Here is a 22,148-nt window from a genome sequence, read left to right on the forward strand (position 1 = left end):
ATTTAATTAATAAGAAGTTTTGGGGATCTTTATTATGTACAAGCCACCCTGAAAAAAAGAAGAAACCTACAATTAACAGGACATTTACCAACAATCACTCTGTTCACAGTACTTGTACATTGCATCCCCCTTTCCCACATCTAGTCTGCCTTGGACTCTACAGTGTTATTCTGGAGAGGGACCATCTTACACAGTGGTTAATGTATTTGCTGGGTCCCTGAACCTTGCTGGGATTTCTAGGTGCTACTATAATACAGAACATCAATATTTGTTAAGTGACAAGTTATCGTCACTGTACAGCATAAGAAACTCATCTGCATTAAACTTATTTCAGTAAATAAGCCTGCTCAAGCAAAGACATTTCTGGAATACTCCAGTAACAGCTCTTGAATGCAACTGGAGTTGAAGTATGTAAGAACAAGACAAAGATGTTCTGGGATGTTGCTGAGGGTTTTTTTTGTTTTGTTTTTTATTATTAAAATTGAACAAATAATAGTGAGCATCTGAGGCTTATTAAGCTTTTTAAAAAAAAATTACAAATAGGTCACAACTAGAATTACTTCTATATGAAAAACCAGCATGGCAGACAAGTGACTTTTCCATCTCAGGATGCTCAACAATGGAGAATTATTTTCTTTGTTGTTTGGACAAGATGAAATCTAAGGTAATGATGAATCCTTGCAGTTCTGACCAAGTTAAAAGCTGAAGTCTCAAGAGCAGCAGCATCCGACTGTTGAATACTGACTGGCTTCTTAGCTAATTACCCTAACTATGTTCAAAGTCTAAGGAGTTCACGTTTTGTATTGCAAAATAAAGAAAATGTATATTTCCACCATAACAGGAAAGTAACACGATAGATAAACTCTAGTTAAAAGTATTTTACTAGGGAAGTTGAACAATAACTGGAAGCATGTCATTAAGAACACCACCACGTTCACGAGTCAACATTCTTCATATTGACAGGCAGGGATGTGCCATTATGCATTAAGACAATAGCACTCTTTCCAAGAAACAAACATTGACCAGGTCAGTGGTATTTATTTCCTTCCCAGTGAGGACGAAATATTGCAACACAATAAATGGAGAAATCTTGTTCAAGTTAAAACCAGATTGTTATTTCAGCCCACTTTAAGATGTTTGTAATTACATTCCAAAGTTTTAGGTTGCGGAACAGCTTTTGACAGATGTACAAGAGGACTGAATATGAATAGAAAAAGACTATGTGAACTGTTTAAGCAATCTACCAAAAAAAAAAAAAAACAAAAAAAAAACAGGCATGTGCACCATTTGTTTCTTCATTATATATACACAGGTGGTCAGGGAGATTTGTTCTTTCAGAGTTTGGTTTTCAACAATAGCCCCCCACCCCACCCCCACACACCGTACCACCAGGCCTCTCTGCATTTCACAGTAAAAAAGGCATAAGCCCAATTACTGTTCCTTTGCAGATCACCTTTAATTCTGTTCAGTCTGTAATAGAGAAGACATACCTAAGAATCAAACAAAAAACAATGAGGAGTCCTTTTGGCACCTTAGAAGCTAACAAATGTATTTAGGCATACGTTTTCATGGGCTAAAACCCACGATGCATGGAGTGAAAAATACTGTAAGCAGTATATATATTACAGCACATGAAAAGATGGGAGTTGCCTTACCAAGTGGGGGGTCAGTGCTAACGAGGCCCATTCAATCAAGGTGGACATCGCCCATTCCCAATAGTTGACAAGAAGGTGCGAGTATTAACAGAGGGAAAATTAATTTTTGTAGTGACCCAGCCACTCCCAGTCTTTATTCAGGCCTAAATTGATAGTGTTTAGTTTGGAAATTAATTCCAGTTCTACAGTTTCTCGTTGAAGTCTGTTTTTGAAATTTTTTTGTTGAAGAATTGCCACTTTTAAGTCTGTTATTGAGTGTCCAGGGTTAATCAAACATTAATTATTCAAATTGGTTACATGGAGCTTCCTTTGATGAATCATTAAAAAAGGGGAAGCCTAGAATGTAACACATTGGTATACAGAACTAACGAAGTTTTCACTCTAGTAGCGAGAGAGACATTAAATATTTCACTCTAATAGCTGCTCCGAACAGAGCAGCTTGCGTATATATCTATATTCCGAATCTGTGTATGTGACAAAGTGTCTCACTTAATCTCTGGGTTTCTTTTTAAGGGCTTACTAACAGATACATGTTGTAATTAGAGTAATTACATTTTATTCCCAGAACTAAGGAAAAAGTATTTACATGGCACACTGTCACCCACACTGCATTGCTCATCCTGCTAACTAGAGACATTCTACCCTAAGCACCAAGCAAGAAGTAAACTGAGGCCTGGTCTACACTACAGAGTTAGGTCGACATAAGACAGCTTATGTCAACCTAATTATGTAAGTGCCTACACTAGAATGGTGTTCCCGCCGATTTAAGTCTCCCAATACGTCGACCGAATAACTTCACCTTTGCAAGAGGCATACAACTTAGGTTGATGTAGTATGGGCGACGCAATGTCTGTGTAGACACTGGTTTCAGAGTAGCAGCCGTGTTAGTCTGTATTCGTAAAAAGAAAAGGAGTACTTGTGGCACCTTAGAGACTAACAAATTTATTAGAGCATAAGCTTTCGTGAGCTACAGCTCACTTCATCGGATGCATTTGGTGGAAAAAACAGAGGAGAGATTTATATACACACACACAGAGAACATGAAACAATGGGTTTATCATACACACTGAAGATAAGCCATCACCAACAGCGGGGGGGGAAAGGAGGAAAACCTTCCATGGTGACAAGCAGGTAGGCTAATTCCAGCAGTTAACAAGAATATCAGAGGAACAGTGGGGGGTGGGGTGGGGAGAAGAAATACCATGGGGAATAGTTTTACTTTGTGTAATGACTCATCCATTCCCAGTCTCTATTCAAGCCTAAGTTAATTGTATCCAGTTTGCAAATTAATTCCAATTCAGCAGTCTCTCGTTGGAGTCTGTTTTTGAAGCTTTTTTTGTTGAAGGATAGCCACTCTTAGGTCTGTAATCGACGGTGACCAGAGAGATTGAAGTGTTCTCCAACTGGTTTTGAATGTTATAATTCTTGACGTCTGATTTGTGTCCATTTATTCTTTTAAGTAGAGACTGCCCAGTTTGGCCAATGTACATGGCAGAGGGGCATTGCTGGCACATGATGGCCATATATCACATTGGTAGATGCGCAGGTGAACGAGCCTCTGATAGTGTGGCTGATTGTGATTAGGCCCTATGATGGTATCCCCTGAATAGATATGTGGACAGAGTTGGCAACGGGCTTTGTTGCAAGGATAGGTTCCTGGGTTAGTGATTCTGTTGTGTGGTGTGTGGTTGCTGGTGAGTATTTGCTTCAGATTGGGGGGCTGTCTGTAAGCAAGGACTGGTCTGTCTCCCAAGATCTGAGAGAGCGATGGCTCGTTCTTCAGGATAGGTTGTAGATCCTTGATGATGCGTTGGAGAGAGGTTTTAGTTGGGGGCTGAAGGTGATGGCTAGTGGCGTTCTGTTGTTTTCTTTGTTGGGCCTGTCCTGTAGTAGGTGACTTCTGGGTACTCTTCTGGCTCTGTCAATCTGTTTCTTCACTTCAGCAGGTGGTATTGTAGTTGTAGGAATGCATGATAGAGATCTTGTAGGTGTTTGTCTCTGTCTGAGGGGTGGAGCAAATGCGGTTATATCGTAGCGTTGGCTGTAGACAATGGATCGAGTGGTATGATCTGGATGAAAGCTAGAGGCATGTAGGTAGGAATAGCGATCAGTAGGTTTCCGATATAGGGTGGTGTTTATGTGACCATCGCTTATTAGCACTGTAGTGTCCAGGAAGTGGATCTCTTGTGTGGACTGGTCCAGGCTGAGGTGATGGTGGGATGGAAATTGTTGAAATCATGGTGGAATTCCTCAAGAGCTTCTTTCCATGGGTCCAGATGATGAAGATGTCATCAATGTAGCGCAAGTAGAGTAGGGGCATTAGGGGACGAGAGCTGAGGAAGCGTTGTTCTAAGTCAGCCATAAAAATGTTGGCATACTGTGGGGCCATGCGGGTACCCATCGCAGTGCCGCTGATTGAAGGTATACATTGTCACCAAATGTGAAATAGTTATGGGTCAGGACAAAGTCACAAAGTTCAGCCACCAGGTTAGCCGTGACAGTATCGGGGATACTGTTCCTGACGGCTTGTAGTCCATCTTTGTGTGGAATGTTGGTGTAGAGGGCTTCTACATCCATAGTGGCTAGGATGGTGTTTTTAGGAAGATCACCAATGGACTGTAGTTTCCTCAGGAAATCGGTTGGGTCTCGAAGATAGCTGGGAGTGCTGGTAACGAAGGGCCTGAGGAGGGAGTCTACATAGCCAGACAATCCTGCTGTCAGGGTGCCAATGCCTGAGATGATGGGGCGTCCAGGATTTCCAGGTTTATGATCTTGGGTAGCAGATAGAATACCCCAGGTCGGGGCTCCAGGGCTGTGTCTGTGCGGATTTGTTCTTGTGCTTTTTCAGGGAGTTTCTTGAGCAAATGCTGTAGTTTCTTTTGGTAACTCTCAGTGGGATCAGAGGGTAATGGCTTGTAGAAAGTGGTGTTGGAGAGCTGCCTAGTAGCCTCTTGTTCATACTCCGACCTATTCATGATGACGACAGCACCTCCTTTGTCAGCCTTTTTGATTATGATGTCAGAGTTGTTTCTGAGGCTGTGGATGGCACGGTGTTCTGCATGGCTGAGGTTATGGGGTAAGCGATGCTGCTTTTCCACAATTTCAGCTCGTGCACGTCGGCGGAAGCAGTCTGTAGAAATCCAGGCTGCTGTTTCGACCTTCAGTAGGATTCCACCCAGAATCCTTCTTTTTGTAGTGTTGGCAGGAAGGTCTCTGTGGGTTAATATGTTGGTCAGAGGTATGTTGGAAATATTCCTTGAGTCTGAGACGTCGAAAATAGGATTCTAGGTCACCACAGAACTGTATCATGTCACTGTGTTACTTACATTGCCTGTTGGCTGTCAGACCCTGTCATTCTTGTCAGTTTCACAGCTGTTATTTCACATTTCCTCTCTGGCTCCGGTTATCAGCCAGCCCAGGGGTTAAAACTGTGGCTGTCAGCCCTGGAATTGTGGGAGGCTCCAACTGTTAGCACCCCACACTCCAGCTGTCAGTGCCCCACAATGTCCCACTTTAGTTGGTACAAGCACTCATGATGAGGATGCGCACCACCGACAGAGGGAGGGTAGTGTATGGACACCAACAGCCAATTTAATTACTGCAGTGGCTGTAAGTCGACCTAACTTAAGTCAACCTAATTTTATAGTGTAGACAAGCCCAGAGGCTGCTTAACATGCATCTACCCAGCTGTTTTATTTATTTAGCTATTCTAATAGCCTATTCGTTATCATGGCTACTGTAAGTACTCTAGTAGCTCAGTTAGAACCACATTTAAGAGACTGAACTACAACTCCACCACAATCCAAATTTTTAAGTCAGATTTTCATCCACGGGGCCAGATTTTAAGTACACTTGTAGGAATATTTGATCAAAAATAAAATGGAAAAGGAATTTTTAATTTAGTATGAAAAGGTATGCTTATGATTCTTTCCTGCATGAGAGAGAATTAGCAGTATTAAGTGCTAATCTAAAAACTGACTATTAGGTCCACAATATACAGCTATTGAGTACTGTTGCATGACTTTGTGATCTCTCTTCCTGGTGGGTTAGCACAGACAGGCAGAGTTCCCCAGAATGATGACATGGGTATAAATTCAGTAACAATGGAAAAATTATTACTATAAGAGGGGACAAAGGCAGCTGCCCTCAGGCTGCCGACTCCAAAAAACCCTTTCTTTTCAGAGTTAGGAGAGGTGTACGCTTCCTGCCTGGGCAAAGTGAAAGTCACTTCCTGAGTCAGGAGTCTTTCTACTTTGGGAGGAGCCACATCCTTTAGGGAATGGCTGTGAATGTGCCACACACAGACCCAGCCAACATGGCAGCGCTGTTGCATTACGTTGTATTAACCTATAGTGTCTTAGGGGGGGAAAACAGGTGATTAAAATGGTAGTGTTACAGATAATATACTCAAAAAGAAAAAGGAGTACTTGTGGCACCTTAGAGACTAACAAATTTATTAGAGCATAAGCTTTCGTGAGCTACAGCTCACTTCATCGGATGCATCCGATATATACTTTGGCAATGCACAGTGTCTGTAAAAGTAGCTATGTACTTTAACAACAGTCCTATGACATTGCTTCATAATGCATGGAATCAGTCAATCATATAGGGCATGGAACAGTAAATACATCCTGGATTCCTATATGTCTTTTGACATAAAAAGCAGTCATTGTAGGTGGTGGCAAGTCCAGAATTTTGAGTATTTCCTGCTCATGTTGGCAAAGTGCGTCATTTGTTTGGAGGATAAAAGCCCAGCAAAAACAAAACTGAAAAGTCCCAGTGGTCAGCATTCTAAAGAAAAAAGACCAGCAATCTAGACCAAAAATTGGATAGTAGTAAAAGTCTGCAAATATAAATAGATTTCAGTTTCATGCTTATCAATAAAAGAAAAGGAGTACTTGTGGCACCTTAGAGACTAACTAAGGTGCCACAAGTACTCCTTTTCTTTTTGCGAATACAGACTAACACGGCTGCTACTCTGAAACCTATGCTTATCAATGATAGTTTGGATTTTTTTTTGTGGGAAAGAGTTCTAAGAAATATTTAAGATGGCAGCATCCTTTAATAATTAGTACCAATAAATTCAGTGACACTGAATATCACAGCAATCATAAAAGTACATAATGAAAAAACAAAGCAAGACAAATTTACTCTAAGTGTGGTTAATGGATGCAGAGGGAGACTTACCCAATCCTACCTCAGGATAGCTCTGAAGTTACTGGCGTAGGAGCCTTTGGTAAATGAAGATAGAAAGGGATTTCTCAGAACACTCTGGCTCCCAATCCCATGCAGTAATCCACTATTTAAAATACTTTATTTCAATTTGCTTTTTAATTCCATTTTAATACTCCAAGCACCTATTATCATAGTACATGGAAGCTTCACTTGTATTCCCCCTCCATGGTCCCTCAAGGTTACACGTTCTAGGCTCACAGCTCCTCAGCCATCACCTCTCTTGGGTAGACCTCCACTTGTCTCTCTCTCCAGACCAGGATTTTTTTCCCCATGCAGCACAGTTCCCTGCCTACACTGTGATATTCCCAGCAAGCCAGAGTGCCTAAACAGGTCAGTGTCTGTGCTTTGTATCTCTCCAGAGGCTAGGAACAGAGTAATTGCCAGCAATTATAAGTTACCACACAACTCTTTATAAGGTAACAAGAATTACAGAGAAAACAATAAAAGAACTTACACATATGCTAATAACCTTAACAGAGACAAACTCCCCCACCCCTAACCCAACAAGATCTCTACTAGGTATCAGTACTTCCAATGCTTCATAAGGATTGTCCCCTCCTCCCCAAACTACCTGGACAGAAGGTTCTGTGCATTTGCTGGACCAGAACAAAGGCCATTTGTCATTTTAAACTTAGGCTATTTATCCAAGAGTCCTTTCTTTGTCTGTTGGTCTCTGGAGAATCCATTTTCAGCCAGTATATGAGAGCCTCTCCAAGTGGTAGTATCTCTCTGGGAAGTGTTACAACCTGAGTAAAATTTGCCTAATCATCCCACGCTGACTGTTCATAGTTCCTGGAGGAGCTGTGGTCACCCTCCACCATGGAATTACATGCAGTGCCTGGCCCACAATGATGCATAAATTTAATGCAGTAAGATCACCCAAAAATATTCCCATATCTATCACATCAACTCTTAAAATGTCATAGCCAGCAGGGCTCAAAGAGTTACTTCCCCTCCTCTGTGTAATTCCACCAAAAGTTCATATTTCTGAATGAAGTGAAGCTTTGAACAAGTTAATTGATCAGATGTGTCCAGTTTCAAAAGAATTGGAGTATTTTAGTTGTTTCTCTTCAAAGATCTCAAATGCTTTACCAGACTGATCATTATGTCCATTTTCCAAATGGGGAAATGGAGGCAGGGAGGAATTAAATGACTTGCTTAATGTCAAAGTGCAAGTCAGTGGCAAAGTCTGGCAAAGGACCCAAGTGTCACATGACTCACAACTGAGTGTGCCAATCTCAGGTCAGACTGTCAGAAAACAGGGCAGACACACCAAAATGATGATATAGTCTGTAATTAGATTTCACCAAGCCAGTAACAGATGTGAACTCCTGGATCACTATACCAGTCACAGACAGTCCCCATAGGCTCTCCAGCCTATCTTGCCACCCAGACAAACTGGATTTAGTGATAATGGGGACATAAGCCAAAAATCACACCACATTAGGTTGCTCCCAGTCCCAAAAGGACTAGCCACTTATCCCAAATCAATTGGTACTCCAGACCTTATATCAAAGACAATGCTGGCAGCCAATTCTATAGTAAACTACAGGTTTTTTAGATAAGAAAAAGAAATGATAGTTAGTGAGAGGTTAAAGCAGTCAAAATATATTAACAGGTGAGGACATCTCTGGGGATCTCCACTTTGCATCTGGCACACTTCCCAAACAGTCATTTCTTGAATCCATATTTATAGCCCCTTTACACAGAAAGCTAGCTGGGAGTGTTTGATGACAGATAGTGAGGAATGCACTTGGAGTCCGTGACCTGGATCATCACACACAATGACCACTTGCTTTGAAATTAGCATTTTCTGTTAAAATCCTTAAATCCTTCATTAGCATTTCACAAGATTTCTTTTATGGGAATTTAGTTATAGTGTATGCACAATGTAAATGTTTGTTGTTACATTATAACAGATAAGTGAAAACAATGCAAGTAACGACTCATTAATTTTCATGAAGTTTAAACACCAAACACTCCTCTACATTCAACAATTACTTTGATCTATCCTAATATCAAGTGATTTGGCCTGTGGCCCTGGCCTGACCTTGCTTAATGTCAGAGTGCAAGCCAGTGGCAAAGTCTGGCAAAGGACCTAAATCTCTTCTGAATTGCAGTGGTAGACTCTAACCCACAGAACAGTGACACACAAAGAATTAGTTCCTTCAACATTTCAAGGACATTACAAAATATATTTGGCTTCTTGGGATACATCAGTGATTCGAGTTAATATTTGCCTAGTTAATATGTTAGGATGGGGAAAACTATGAATAATGGAAAACTTTATCCAACAGAGTAAGGGACACTGCATACAGTTCTATCTTACACTTTATATCCAGAAAATCATCAATAAATTTCCAGGGGAGATCAGACTTTCCAGATTATTTCTTGGGGCCCTTTATCATATATGCTGAAATTGCTAAAGCTTATACTTCATCCAGGACAATTATATTTTGTTCATGTCTTATGTTAAGGAACTCAATGCAAGCATAAAATATTTAAAAGTACTGCAAATGAGGTTACGTCATACGTGAAGTCACTTGGAACAGAAACAATTGAGATGAGGGTCAGACTAAGCTGTGTTAACTTTCTGCTCACACAGTTTTTAATCTTTGAAGATCAAAATATTCTGAGAAAAGTTGGAGAAGGAAGTGGTAGAAAAAGCAGTGTATGATTGTTACAAAAATAAAGGTTGTGTGTTCAAAACTGCAATCAGGCATCCTGATTCTGAGTCACGGTCATGTTAAAGTGATGAATGGTAAAGATTTTGTTCAAATCCAGTGATAGTCCTATATTCAGGGCAAGCTTTTACGAGCTCAATACAGCAAAAGCAGCTATACTTATGTACATAAGAGTAAAATTCAAGGATTTCAAAGCACTTTACAGTTAACCTGCCTCAAATGGGTAAGGCTTAAGTATTATACACATTTTATATAAAAGAGATTAAGTAATCTTGCCTCTCACTCAAGGACAGAGCCAAGAACAGAACCCAGGAACCCTAGCTGCTGATAAATGGCTCCTGCCACTAGATATTTTTTTTAGTACAAAACCCCTACTTATTCAGTACCAATTAGTTTCAACAGCCCCCTAAAGATGCCTCTTCAGCACAATTAAGAACATAAGAACTGCCATCCTGGGTCAGACCAAAGGTCCATCTAGCCCATTATCCTGTCTTCCAACAGTGGCCAATGCCAGGTGCCCCAGAGGGAACGAATGGAACAGGTAATCATCAAGTGATCCATCCCGTCGCCCATTCCCAGCTTCTGGCAAACAGAGGTTAGGGACACCATCCCTACCCATCCTGGCTAATAGCCACTGATGGACCTATCCTCCATGAACTTATCTAGTTCTTTTTCCAAGTTCTACATCTCCAGCAGCTATAGCTATACCCAGAACTGGTGGAAAGCTGAATACTGTAAACTAGCAACAAGAAAGGGAAATAGTTACAAGAACACCTCATATTCCAGAGTTTAGTTGAAACAGAAACTGATTTCAACCATATCTTCTCAGTAAACACAAATATAGCAAACCATATCATCTGTGGTGACCATCTTGCAAGTCTGGCTCTGACAAATGCACCAAGTGTGTGACTGGACAAATGTTTTAAATATTTTACAAACATCCGCCAAAGAAGAATCTCAGTTGCAAATTGACTAGTCTTAGCTAGAAATGTATGTTCTACTGGGATTTTTAACACATACATAATATTTATATTATTTTGTCAAAAAGGAACTTAACAGATCATTTCTATACAAAATCATTTGCATGAAGCAGAGATCTGGAACCCTAGTATATTTTGGTTTGTCACAGTGGCCATTCACTGTTACAAAATCCTGTTTTGTTTCAGGGATTTGCTAGTTTCTGAAAATAATAGGTCTTCCATTACCTAATACAAATATCATCCATGCATGACTGGAGAAAGAAAACCATGCCCAGTCCTTATCAAGATTCTTACATATTTTGGTTACACCCACAATGTAATAGACCAGTGGTTCCCAAACTTGTTCCGCCGCTTGCGCGGGGAAAGCCCCTGCCGGGCCGGGACGGTTTGTTTGCATGCCGCATCCGCAGGTTTGGCCGATCGCGGCTCCTAGGGGCCGCAGTTTGCTGCTCCAGGCCAATGGGAGCTGCTGGAAGTGGCAGCCAGTATGTCCCTCAGCCCGCACCGCTTCCAGCAGCTCCCATTGGCCTGAAGCACCGAACCGCAGCCACTGGGAGCCGTGATCGGCTGAACCTGTGGACACGGCAGGCAAACAAACCAGCCAGACCCGGCAGGGGCTTTTCCTGCACAAGCGGCGGAACAAGTTTTGGAGCCACTGCACTAGACACTTTCCAAAACAAAAGGCAGCGAAGGCTTTTCCTGTCCTGAAAGCTCATACAGATTAAAAACACAGACAGACTGAGTGAGGAAGAAAGTGCACAGGGCAAATGTTGATAGACCATGTCTTGTTAGTACAAAGCATTTATAATCCAGAAGAGGTGGTGTTTGTGGTAGAGGGTATGTGCCACAGCTGTGCTGCTGTAGCTTATAGACACAACAACAGGAGGGATTCTCCTGTTGCTGTAGTTAATCCACCTCCCCAAGAGGCAGTAGCTAGGTAGATGGAAGAATTCTTTCCTCAATCTACTGTCTATACTAGGGGTTAGGTTGGTTTCACTACATGGCTCAGGGGTGTGAATTTTTCACACAGCAGCTATGCCAATGTAAATTTTCAGTATAGGTCATCACTGACTCAGGAAGAGCATTTCAGGGCTAGGGCACAGTATAGAAGAAGGTAGAGATGTTTGTGGGAGAAACGGACACTGTGTGAAGGCTGCCATTTTTGGGAAAGTGGGTGGGGCAACCAGGGGGCTCTGAAGGATGAGAATTAATGTGGCAGAAAAGGGGAAAACTGGAGGAGTGATTTGAAGAGGGGATGACATGGTCCAACTGAAAAGGAAGGAAGATTTTTTTCATGGCAGCATTTCAAATGGAGACTGTGTCTACCCAGTATCTATTTCTAATGGCATTTGGAGAAAAAAATTTAAATCCATGGGAATAATGTATCATTTAGGGTTAGTTATATCAGGGATGAATTTTACCCCAGGAGTAAAGAAGCAGTCATGAGATGCAACTGAGAACACTGATTTAATACCACATACTAAAGGCTTGTCTACACTACCACACGAGGTCCATCTAAATTACACAGCTTTAGCTACGTGAATAGCGTAGCTGAAGTCGACGTACTTAGATCTACTTTCGCTGTGTCTTCACTGCAGTAAGTCAACAGCTGGGATGCTCTCCCATCGACTCTGCTTGTGCTCCTCATTCTGGTGGAGTACTGGAGTTGACAGGAGAGCACTCAGCAGTCAATTTATCATGTCTATACTAGACGTGATAAATCAACCCCTGCTGGATCAATCATTGCCCGCCAATCTGGCGGGTAGTGTAGACAAGCCCTTAGTCCTGCCACGAGTGCAGGGGATTGGACTATATGACCTCTTGAGGTCCTTTCAAATCCTATAATTCTATGTATCTTCAAATGAAGTCTAATCAATTACCAGGAAGGGAGCAAAATATTTTTTTAGTTTGTAAAGTGAAACTTCTGCATCCACAAAAGTAGTTGCCAGTTTCCATTGACTATTGCAAATAGCAAATCATATAATTTTTTCCACCAAATGCATCCGATGAAGTGAGCTGTAGCTCACGAAAGCTTATGCTCTAATAAATTTGTTAGTCTCTAAGGTGCCACAAGTACTCCTTTTCTTTTTGCAGATAATCACTGTAAGCGAGCAATACAGAATCTGAAAGAGTTGTCACCTTGGGACACTGCATAGCCATACATTTCACAGCCTGATAATTATCAAACGGGTAATGTGTTTAGTTAGTGCTTCTACAGTTCCTGCTAGCCATTTTTTCCTTACAAAGGAACAGTCAAAGTTAAAAGCACTTTCATGATAGGATATTGTTTTCCTATTCTCACTTCTTATTGTCAGTGGTCCCAGTCAGACGGCCTAATGGAATATTATCCTTCATTAAAGATTTATTAATCAGTTTATCCACTGTAATAAGAGATTCTGCAAGGAAGCAGCCAAATATAACTAGATATACTTCAAAAATATAAAAAAAAGAGTTCAGATAGGTCAGATGCATTTTATAAACATGTATAACAGATTCAAACTAAGAATGAACTTTTCAATTTGGTTAAAAAAGAATAGCCAGCATTGGGGCAAAAATAAAAACACAGTTCTGACACCACTGAGCTAGCTACCATTTTCAGTAGGTGTTTCTTTCTTGGGGGCTGCAAAAGTCATCTGAAGAAAAAAGTATAATGAAACAATCGCATTCCTGAAATGCTGAAAAGTATCAACAACATGTCCTTCAACAGCAGTTATGTTATCTGGATGCAGGCACTGCTTTCCAAGGAGAGAGAAAATATAATGTCACGCTTGTTATTGAATTGGCAGGACCTGCAGCCAATCAGGAGCAGCAGCCCAGGAACAGTATGCCCAGACAGAGGACGACACTTGAAGATCTGTACGCTGGGATCAACAGGAGGAGCTAAGCGCAGTTTGACTTTGAGGGAACAGGCTACTGAGCAGGAGCAATAGGCTATGGAGCTGGAGGAACATTTTTTCCAAAGACAGGAGGGATTAGTGGTCCAGTTCTTGGAACAGGATGCATGGTTCAGGGAATGGGAGTTTTCCCAAAGAGACCAGGACCAGGCACTGTTGTGTCCTTGAGTGGTGGTGATGGAATGGATTTGAGTCATGCCTGCCACTCAGTATCCAAAAGCTGACACAACCTCCTCTTGTATTTGCAGTCCACCATGCTGCTGAGATAGAGGATAGAGGACCTGCCCCCCAGGATAGGCAGGGAGGCTGCAGGACTCCGGGCACAATGCCCTGCACCGATACCCAAAACCCCTCCTGGGGGAGCCCTGTGACTGCAGGAGTGGAACAATGAACCCAAGAGACTGTCCTGAAGGCCAGTATGTGTCTGGCCTCTAAATCCCATGCAGGAGACACCCTAGAACATTTTATGCAGCCTTTCCCCCAGGTCTGGAGCCGGTTCGCTGGAACCAGTTGTTAAATTTAGAAGCCCTTTTAGAACTGGCCAAAAGTGGCGCCTTAGGTGCTGACTCCGTGGATGCTCCGGGGCTGGAGCACCCACGGGGAAAATTTGGTGGGTACAGAGCACCAGCAGCTCCTCGCCTGGCCCCAGCTCACCTCCGCTCCTCCCCCTCCCCTGAACGCATCACCCCGCTCTGCTTCTCCGCTCCCTGGCTTCCCGCGAATCAGCTGTTCGCGCGGGAAGCCTGGGAGGGTTGAGAAGCAGGTGGCAGCTTCACACTCAGGCCCAAGGACGTGGAGCGGAGATGACCTGGGGCGAGGGGGTGCAAGGAGGGTAACCTAGGCAGCATGCAGGGGAACCGCTACCCGCCCCAGCTCACCTCCACCTCCCTGGGCCTGAGCACAAAGCCGCCGCTTGCTTCTGAGCCCTCCCAGGCTTCTCGCATGAACAGCTGATTCTCTGCCCCGCCCTGCCAGCTTCCTGCTAAGCAGAGCGGGGCGGTGCATTCAGGGGAGGAGGCAAAGTGGAAGTCAGCTGGGGATGGGCAGGGAGCTACTGGTGGGTGCTCTGCACCCACCAAATTTTCCCCATGGGTGCTACAGCTCTGGAGCACCCACAGAGTCAGTGCCTAAGGCGCCGCTTTTGATGCAATCAATGGGGGGAGTGGCCACTCCCCCTGCTCCCACCCTAGCTACGCTACCCCGCCCCTAGGAGCCAGAGGGACCTGTCGGATGCTTCCTGGGAGCCACCCTAGGTAAGCACCGAGATTCCCCACCTCGCCCCCCGGCAGCTCCCTCTGGCTCTTAGGGCCGGGGCGGGGTGGGCACCCACTACGGGGGGCCCACGAGACCCTCCTGCCTAGTTCTGGGGGTAGTCAGGGGAGGGAGGTGAATGGGGCAAGGTCCTGGGGGGGCATCAAGGAACGCAGGGGGTTGGATGGGGCAGTAGTCCCGGGGGGCGGGGGTGGACCACAACTCCCTCGTGGGGTGAGGAGGGAACCCGTTGTTAAGATTTTGGCAGCTCATCACTGGGTATAGGGGGGCACACACAGTCCAGTACCCATGTCCAGACGATCAGTGTAGACATAGCTTAAGGTGTGCTAATAACTGTAAACTTGATTCCCATGCAACAGGAACGTTATTTTTAAGTAAATGTTATTTTCGTTAATAGAGTTTTGGTACATTGATCCAATAGTTTAACACCAACCTGTTTTAGGATCAATAAATAGGAGTTTTGCTTTGCCACTGACTTAAATGAGTTAGATTGGGCCCTAACATAATTCACAAAAAGCTTAAGCAAGACAAGGTAGGCAAGGTAAATCTTTTATTGGGCCAACTTCTGTTAGTGGAAGATTCAAGCTTCTGAGCTGCATAGAGCTCTTCTTCAGGGCTGGGGAAGGAAATTAGGTCTGGAGAAGGAAGACACTCGGAAGAAGAGCTCCGTACAGCTCAAAAGCTTGCATTTTACACCAACAGAAATTGGTCTAATAAAAGATTTGCCTCACCTACCTCGCCTCTCATATCGTGGGACCAACACAGCTACAAAAACACTGCAGAAATAGTCTAAGGAGAGTTTAGAACTCGTTCTTGAGACTAGTCCCAAGTTGCAGGGCTTGAGGTACCCGCCAACAATATTGTAAACTTCAAAGCAGTGTGGCCAAGGAAATAGAGCAACCTGGGTATTATTCCTGGCATTGCCACTGACAAGTCACTTCACCTCTGTACTTCACTTTCCTCACCTGTAAAACAGGAATAATTATTAGAGCTGCCTGAATAGTTGGGGGTTTTTGTTTTGTTTTTTATTTCTAACAAACCAAAGCTTTGGGCTGACCCAAAAGAAAACAGCTGGCAAATCAAAGTTTAAAAAATTATTTTAAGTAGAAACTTTTTTTTGCCTGAAATGAAGCGTTTCATTTTGATTGAGTATTTTTGTTGGATCATATTAAAGAAGTTCTGTATTAAAGTCACAAACGAGTTTGATTCCCCATGGTTTGAATTCCAGGGTATTACTGGTTAAGAGGTCTCTTGGTCTTTGGTACTGTTTCTCTCCCTCTATGTGTGAAACTTGCAAGCTGCTAATTGTGTTAGTACATTCTAAGACAGAGTCTGTTCTCAAAGCAATACTCTGTAACAACAGAAACAGCACCCAGAGACTCCTCGCCCTTTTGTTGTATTCATCTCGCTTTGTTAACAATTGTGATTAAGATAGAGATAGAGGATCTATGTGGATGGATGCTTGGTGTGGATAATAACTGAATGATCAGGGAGGTGCCAGCCTAAGAATCCAGTGTCCATCGGCTGAAGAAGGCGTCAAGTGGAAATAACCAGAGGACTCACAGAGGGCAGACTGGAATCCACCCAACAGCCTCAAGAATGGGAGAACCAAAGAACAAGATAACATCTGGCAGCACGGAGCCATCAGGAATGTGCCATCTGCTGATTGATTCAGCAATAGCATGAAGCAGCAATTCCCATAGACTGTCATAGGAAGAAATTTCTATAAAAATGGACTCTAGAAAGTGAGAACTTTGGGGTCTGATTCTGCAAACCAACTTCCAGGAGCATCAGATGTGCATCTGACAAGGCCCCGCTCCCTCCTCATGTCCAGGCCATCTGGCCAGTGGCTTGGCTTGAGCAACTGTAAGGCTGGTAACTATGATAACAACCTTGCAGAACGTGTGTGTGTGTGTGTGTGTGTGTGTGTGTGTGTGTGCGTGCGTGCGCGCGCGCAAATATGAGATTGAATGGAACGTTATAGCTATAACTAACTGCTTACTATGATTCTTTCTGTATTCACAATAATTGTGGTATTTTGCCTTTTCCCCTTTAATAAGATCCTGCTGGTTTTTATTTTATTGGTATAACATTTTTAATGTTTTTTTTTAAAAATGATTTTAAAAATTAAAAGGAAATTTCAAAACCAAAAGCAGATTTGAATCAAAGAGATAGAATGCTACAATCTTATTTTTTTTCCTTCAATTGAAACAGTTCAGCAAAATCAACTCAAATTTTCAAAATGTTTCAATGTCACCAAACCTACATTTTTTTTTTAATCAAAAAAGTTTCACTTGGAGTAATTTCCCCCAATTCTAATTATGATCTCTACCTCATTTTGCTTTGAGATCTCTAGATGAAAAGAACCATACAAGAGGTTTTTTTTTTTTTAATTTTTTATTATTGCATTCATTTACCAGAGTTTTTTGTTGTTGTTTTAAATCTCTGGGCATGCATAGCAATGGGGCTTAAACTGTTCACAGCATTGGTATACTCAGGTAAAATCCAAGATGAGGAAGCTATAAAGGGATGAAGAGTAAACTATAACCTGATCAAATCACCTTTGCTAGAAATATCAATTCTGATATCTGGCACATTCACACTGAAGTTCAGATGCATGAAAGGGAAACAGAATGGAATTGTTCTATTTATACGAGAAATCACCAACCACACATTTGGCTCTCAAACCTAGAAGTAATAGTTGATTGACACTGAATTTCCCCATCCCCAACTGTGCGAAGCCTCTAAGAAGCCAATAAATAATTGACATTAACATTCTTTGCATTGCTTCCAACACTTTAGCTCATTTAAATTAAATCACAATATTCCTTTGAAATACATATCACCTCCATCTGTAAATTGAGGCAGATAGGTTAAATGCCTTCTGGTCTTTGGCAACTCAAGTCAATGGGAGAGCCAGGTTTACAACTACAAGGACTCCTCTTAAAACACTGCACCACACTTAAAACACTGCAGAACCACTTCAGTGAAGACACTACCTATGCAAAAGAGAAGGCTTCTCTATCGGTGTAGGTAATTAACCTCCACAACAGGCAGCAACTAGGAGAATTCTCCCATCAACCTAGCACTGTCTACACTGGGGGTTAGGTTGGTTTAACTGCGTTATTCAGGGGGTGTGGATTTTTCCACACCCTCGAGTGACTGTTATACTGATCTAATTTCCTAGTGTAGGCCAGGCGTAATGCCCATGCACAGTCCTCTATATCGCAGAGGTCGGTCCTTGCGACTAAGACTATGGCTACGCTACAGAGCGTACAGTGGTGCAGCTACATTGATAGAGATGTGCCACTGAAGCGCTGCTAGTGCGGATGCTCTAAGCCTACAGAAGAGAGCTCTCCTATCAATGTAATTACTCCAGCTCCCACAAGTGGCAGTAGCTATGTTGGCAGGAGAAGCTCTGCACCAACATAGAACTGTCCACACCGGCGCTTAGGTCAGTGTAACTTACGTCACTCGGGGGTGGTTTATTCACTCCCTGAGCAACTTAACTTATATTGACTTAAGATGCTGTGTGTACAGAGCCCGAGACTCATGCAGCACTATCAACGATGATAAAGATGATAAAGCATTCATTACAGGCTGTGGGGATTGCATCAGAGACAAAATGGGAGGGAACGACACACCACAGCCATGATCCTTTAAGCTCTTTATTTCAAAAGCAATAAAAGACAAGAACCCAGTTCTTCCATTCCCCTTTGTCCGTTTTTTATTTTTAGGGCAGCGTTTCAATATCAGGATTTTTCTTTTTATGGGCCACAGAGGATCCATCTATAGCCATTCTTGTTTCAGGTAAGACAAGGTCCTCCAATTGGAAAGCAGTTTCAAATTCATTCCTCATATTACGAAGTCTATATCATCCACATTTTTTTTTAAATACAGCTTTTGTTGAAAGGGCTTTGCAATTTAAAATAATAATTAAAAAAAAAACACATTAAGAGGGCAAACTAGTTTAAATGGAGGTGTACATGCCCTTTTGCCCAGCAGCCATTGAAGCACAAGCTCAGGAGAGCTAAAATAGTCTCTGAAATTCACAGCAGTGGACCAGATTCTTCTGAAACTGCACTCCATTCTCTTTTCAGATAAGCGACAGTGTTGCCAATTGTTATTTTACTGCAAGCCCTGAAATATTTCAAGGTTTTAATAAAGACCCAGCTCCTGGAGTTGTGTGGTTAGATGAGCTTTCCTTGTTAAAAAAAAAAAAAAAAAGTTTCTAATCCTCTTGGTTACGGAGAAAAGCTTGAAAACAAACCACTGACAGCTCAGACAGAAAACAAAGAAAGTGAACCCACTTTTTTGAGATCTCATGATTTTGGGGGCCTGATTTACAATTTTTGGGGTTAACAATTCAGAAGCAGCTGGAGGTGCATCCTTCTACACATCTCATGGATCTGCTGTAAGCCCATAACATATTTTGGAGACCACAGCAAGTTTAAAGTAGGGAAGGTTGCCCGGTTTATAAATCTACCCAAAAAGGTTCAACATGGTTAAGGGACAACTTTCTCAAAAAAGAAAAAAAAAAAGAGTAAGCATCTTAGCTAAATGGCAAATTTTTAGATAATCTCTATATAAAAAAAAAGTAATATCCAGCTTCCGCACAGAGCACTGCATTCCAGGATGTGTCTCTGTCAATGCTCATACAACTCTGCTGTGTCACAGTTTATTCCAAGCAAGTTTATACTGATTGAAATTAACTAAGCCTCTGTTTATAAGCCAAAACACACAAAAGTAAAATGAGTGATTGAAAGTTTGCCAACCATCATTTTCAATTTGCTACGGTCACACAAAAAAGGACAGAGGACACTCACTGAGCCTAGACTACACTTCAGGTTAGGCATTTCTACTCTTAATGTGTTGCACCACTAGACAGGACTGAACAGGTAGCGTGCTCTATTTGCATCTCATTAGAGATCTGTTCAGCTGTTGATTGTACCTGGCTCTTAAGTAAAGGAAAACATCAGCTGAATTCAGGGAGATTTTCCTAATCATGAAATTATTTTCAATAATTTTTGGGGGTCAGGTACAGGGGAAATCTCTTCAAGGAAGTTGTGGACAAAGTTTTATTGAACTGTATTGCGGAGAATAAGCCTATAATGAGTGGGACATTTAGTCAATAACAGAAGTGACATATTATCCACTCCATCTTCCAAAAACTCACATGCTTTTAGATAATTGAATCGCATTAAATATCTTGTGTATGCTACAGTATATGAAAATGACATTCTACCATTGCAAAACAATGTTTTATTACAGAAGCTGCATATCTTTAGAGAAGAAGATGGTCACAAAGATAAGATGTGTAAATGCTCTCTTCTCCAAAAGACTAGCAACTTGCAAAACCAGACATGGTGGGCCAGATGATTAGCAAGGGGATATGTGCCAGCCACCCCGCTCTAAAGACAGCAGCACAGAAGTAAAGGTGACAATACCATGACACCCTGATTTCTGCACTGCTGCTGGCAGTGGCGCTGCCTTCAGAGCTGGGGTTCCAGCCAGCAGCCGTGTAGCTTCCTGCAGCTGGAGAAGGTTCCTGGAGGTGAGTCTGTCCCAGCCCTGGGAGTAGCCCCTGCAGGGGAAGAGGCTGTCCCATTCCTCACCCGCCTAACCAGGATCCCGGCATAAAGTAGGAGCCCTCTGCCCGGGTGCCCCCAGCCCTGTCCAGCACCCCAGTGCTCGGAAGTTAAAGGGGCCTTGGGCTGGCTTGTGGGAGGGAGTGTCCAAGGGCAGTCACCCACCCCAGCACTCTGGGCAGTCATCCACCCATAAGGCTGGCCCTGCCCCCCACCCCCAAAAGTGAGGACCCCCTTCCATACCATGCCACTCTCACTTCTGTGCTGCTGCCGGCAGCGGTGCTTCATTCAGAGCTGGGTGTCCAGCCAGCAGCTGCTGCTTTCCAGCCACACAGCTCTCAAGGCAGCACCTCCTCCAACAACAGCACAGGAAGTAAGGATGGCAACACCATGACCCCTACAATAGCCTTGAGACACCCCATGACCTCCTTTTGGGTTGGGACCCTCATGGTTACAATACCTTGAAATTTCAGATGCAAGTATCTGAAACTGTGAAATTTGTGATTTCTAAAATCCTGTGACCGTGAAATTGACCAAAATAGACTGTAACTTTGGTAGGGCCTATTGGTAGATCATGGAGAGGGGGCATTGAACCTTGGATCTCTAAATCTTAAAAGCCTAAGACTCTACAGATACATTTGTGAAACCAGAGAGCCACATGTGAGCAATTAAGCTTATGGAGTAGTTAGAGTCTGAAGTCATTTCACCATTGTAATGTACTTCGCATGCTGTTTGATACGACACTCAGCAAATGTGTCAATAACTGTACTATTCTGAGAGTTGATAAGAATGATGGTATTGTTAACCATGGAATATACAACGTTCTCTTGTATTCATCAAGGTTGTTCTGGTATACGACAGTGAGAAAAGCTTTAAGGAATTGGATTGCACAATTAGATAACCTTTGTACAAGCCAAATTTTGGGCTCAGACATAATCACAGGTTTCAGAGTAGCAGCCGTGTTAGTCTGTATTCGCAAAAAGAAAAGGAGTACTTGTGGCACCTTAGAGACTAACAAATTTATTAGAGCATAAGCTTTCGTGAGCTACAGCTCACTTCATCGGATGCATGACAATAAATTTGTTAGTCTCTAAGGTGCCACAAGTACTCCTTTTCTTTTTGGGCTCAGATTAATTCATGCAACTCCACTGATATTAAAGGGGTTGAAGTAACTGGGGGCAGAATATGGCTTAGCAGGAATCTGTCACACCATGCAGTGAAGTCAGCAGAAGTATGGAATTCATTACCACAGGCCATTATGCCAAACAGCATAGCTGAATTTTTAAGCAAGGCTGGATAATTGTATTGCTAGTAATGACGCTTAGGGATACGCATGCTACTGTAAAATAAGGGTGATCAAATCATGCTTAAGGGTGTAACCTGAAGTATTAAGGAAGCAATCTTTTTCACTGCAACTAGCTAGGAGCACTGTGGGAGATTTCATCATCCTTAGAACAATCATGTATTAGTTCATGCCAGAGATATAGGAGGAATTTAGAAATTTCAATTCGAAGAGGTAAAATTAAAGAGAGCAGGGCATGGCCTTGATGGACTGTGGTCTAATGAAAGTATAAAGCAATTTTAGAAATTCAGGTGCAGTAAATTACCAGAAGCAGACAGCATATATTTACATAGGGAGTTTCTTTAAAAAAAAAAAAAAAAAAAAAAGTGTGGAATAGAGAGCCTGACAATATATAATATCCTCAAAACAGTAGTTGCTGATAATTAGAAAGCTTCTAATATGACCTTTTTTCTTAAAACGATTCCATAGGAATTACAAACCAGTACTTCTCTTACCTCACTACAGTGGAAAAAGCTTGAAAGTGTAAAGACAGCTTTC

General features: G+C 42.4%; 1 protein-coding gene across 2 annotated transcripts in view; it reads right to left on the reverse strand.

Annotated features, from left to right (window-relative positions):
• ATP8B1 (ATPase phospholipid transporting 8B1) overlaps positions 1 to 22,148 on the reverse strand; it is a 145,077-nt gene that overhangs the window by 116,190 nt on the left and 6,739 nt on the right. Inside the window, exon 2 of one of the 2 annotated variants that reach the window (XM_043514306.1) lies at positions 15,573 to 15,685. The exons of the other annotated variant lie outside the window; for it this stretch is intronic. Within the exon in view, the coding sequence (XP_043370241.1) occupies positions 15,573 to 15,641 (69 nt within the window). The 5' untranslated portion in view covers positions 15,642 to 15,685. The remainder of the gene's footprint in view (positions 1 to 15,572; positions 15,686 to 22,148) is intronic. 2 annotated transcript variants of the gene reach the window in all.

This window comes from Dermochelys coriacea, chromosome 5 (genome assembly GCF_009764565.3).
Source record: "Dermochelys coriacea isolate rDerCor1 chromosome 5, rDerCor1.pri.v4, whole genome shotgun sequence".
In the NCBI taxonomy this organism is placed as follows: domain Eukaryota; kingdom Metazoa; phylum Chordata; order Testudines; family Dermochelyidae; genus Dermochelys; species Dermochelys coriacea.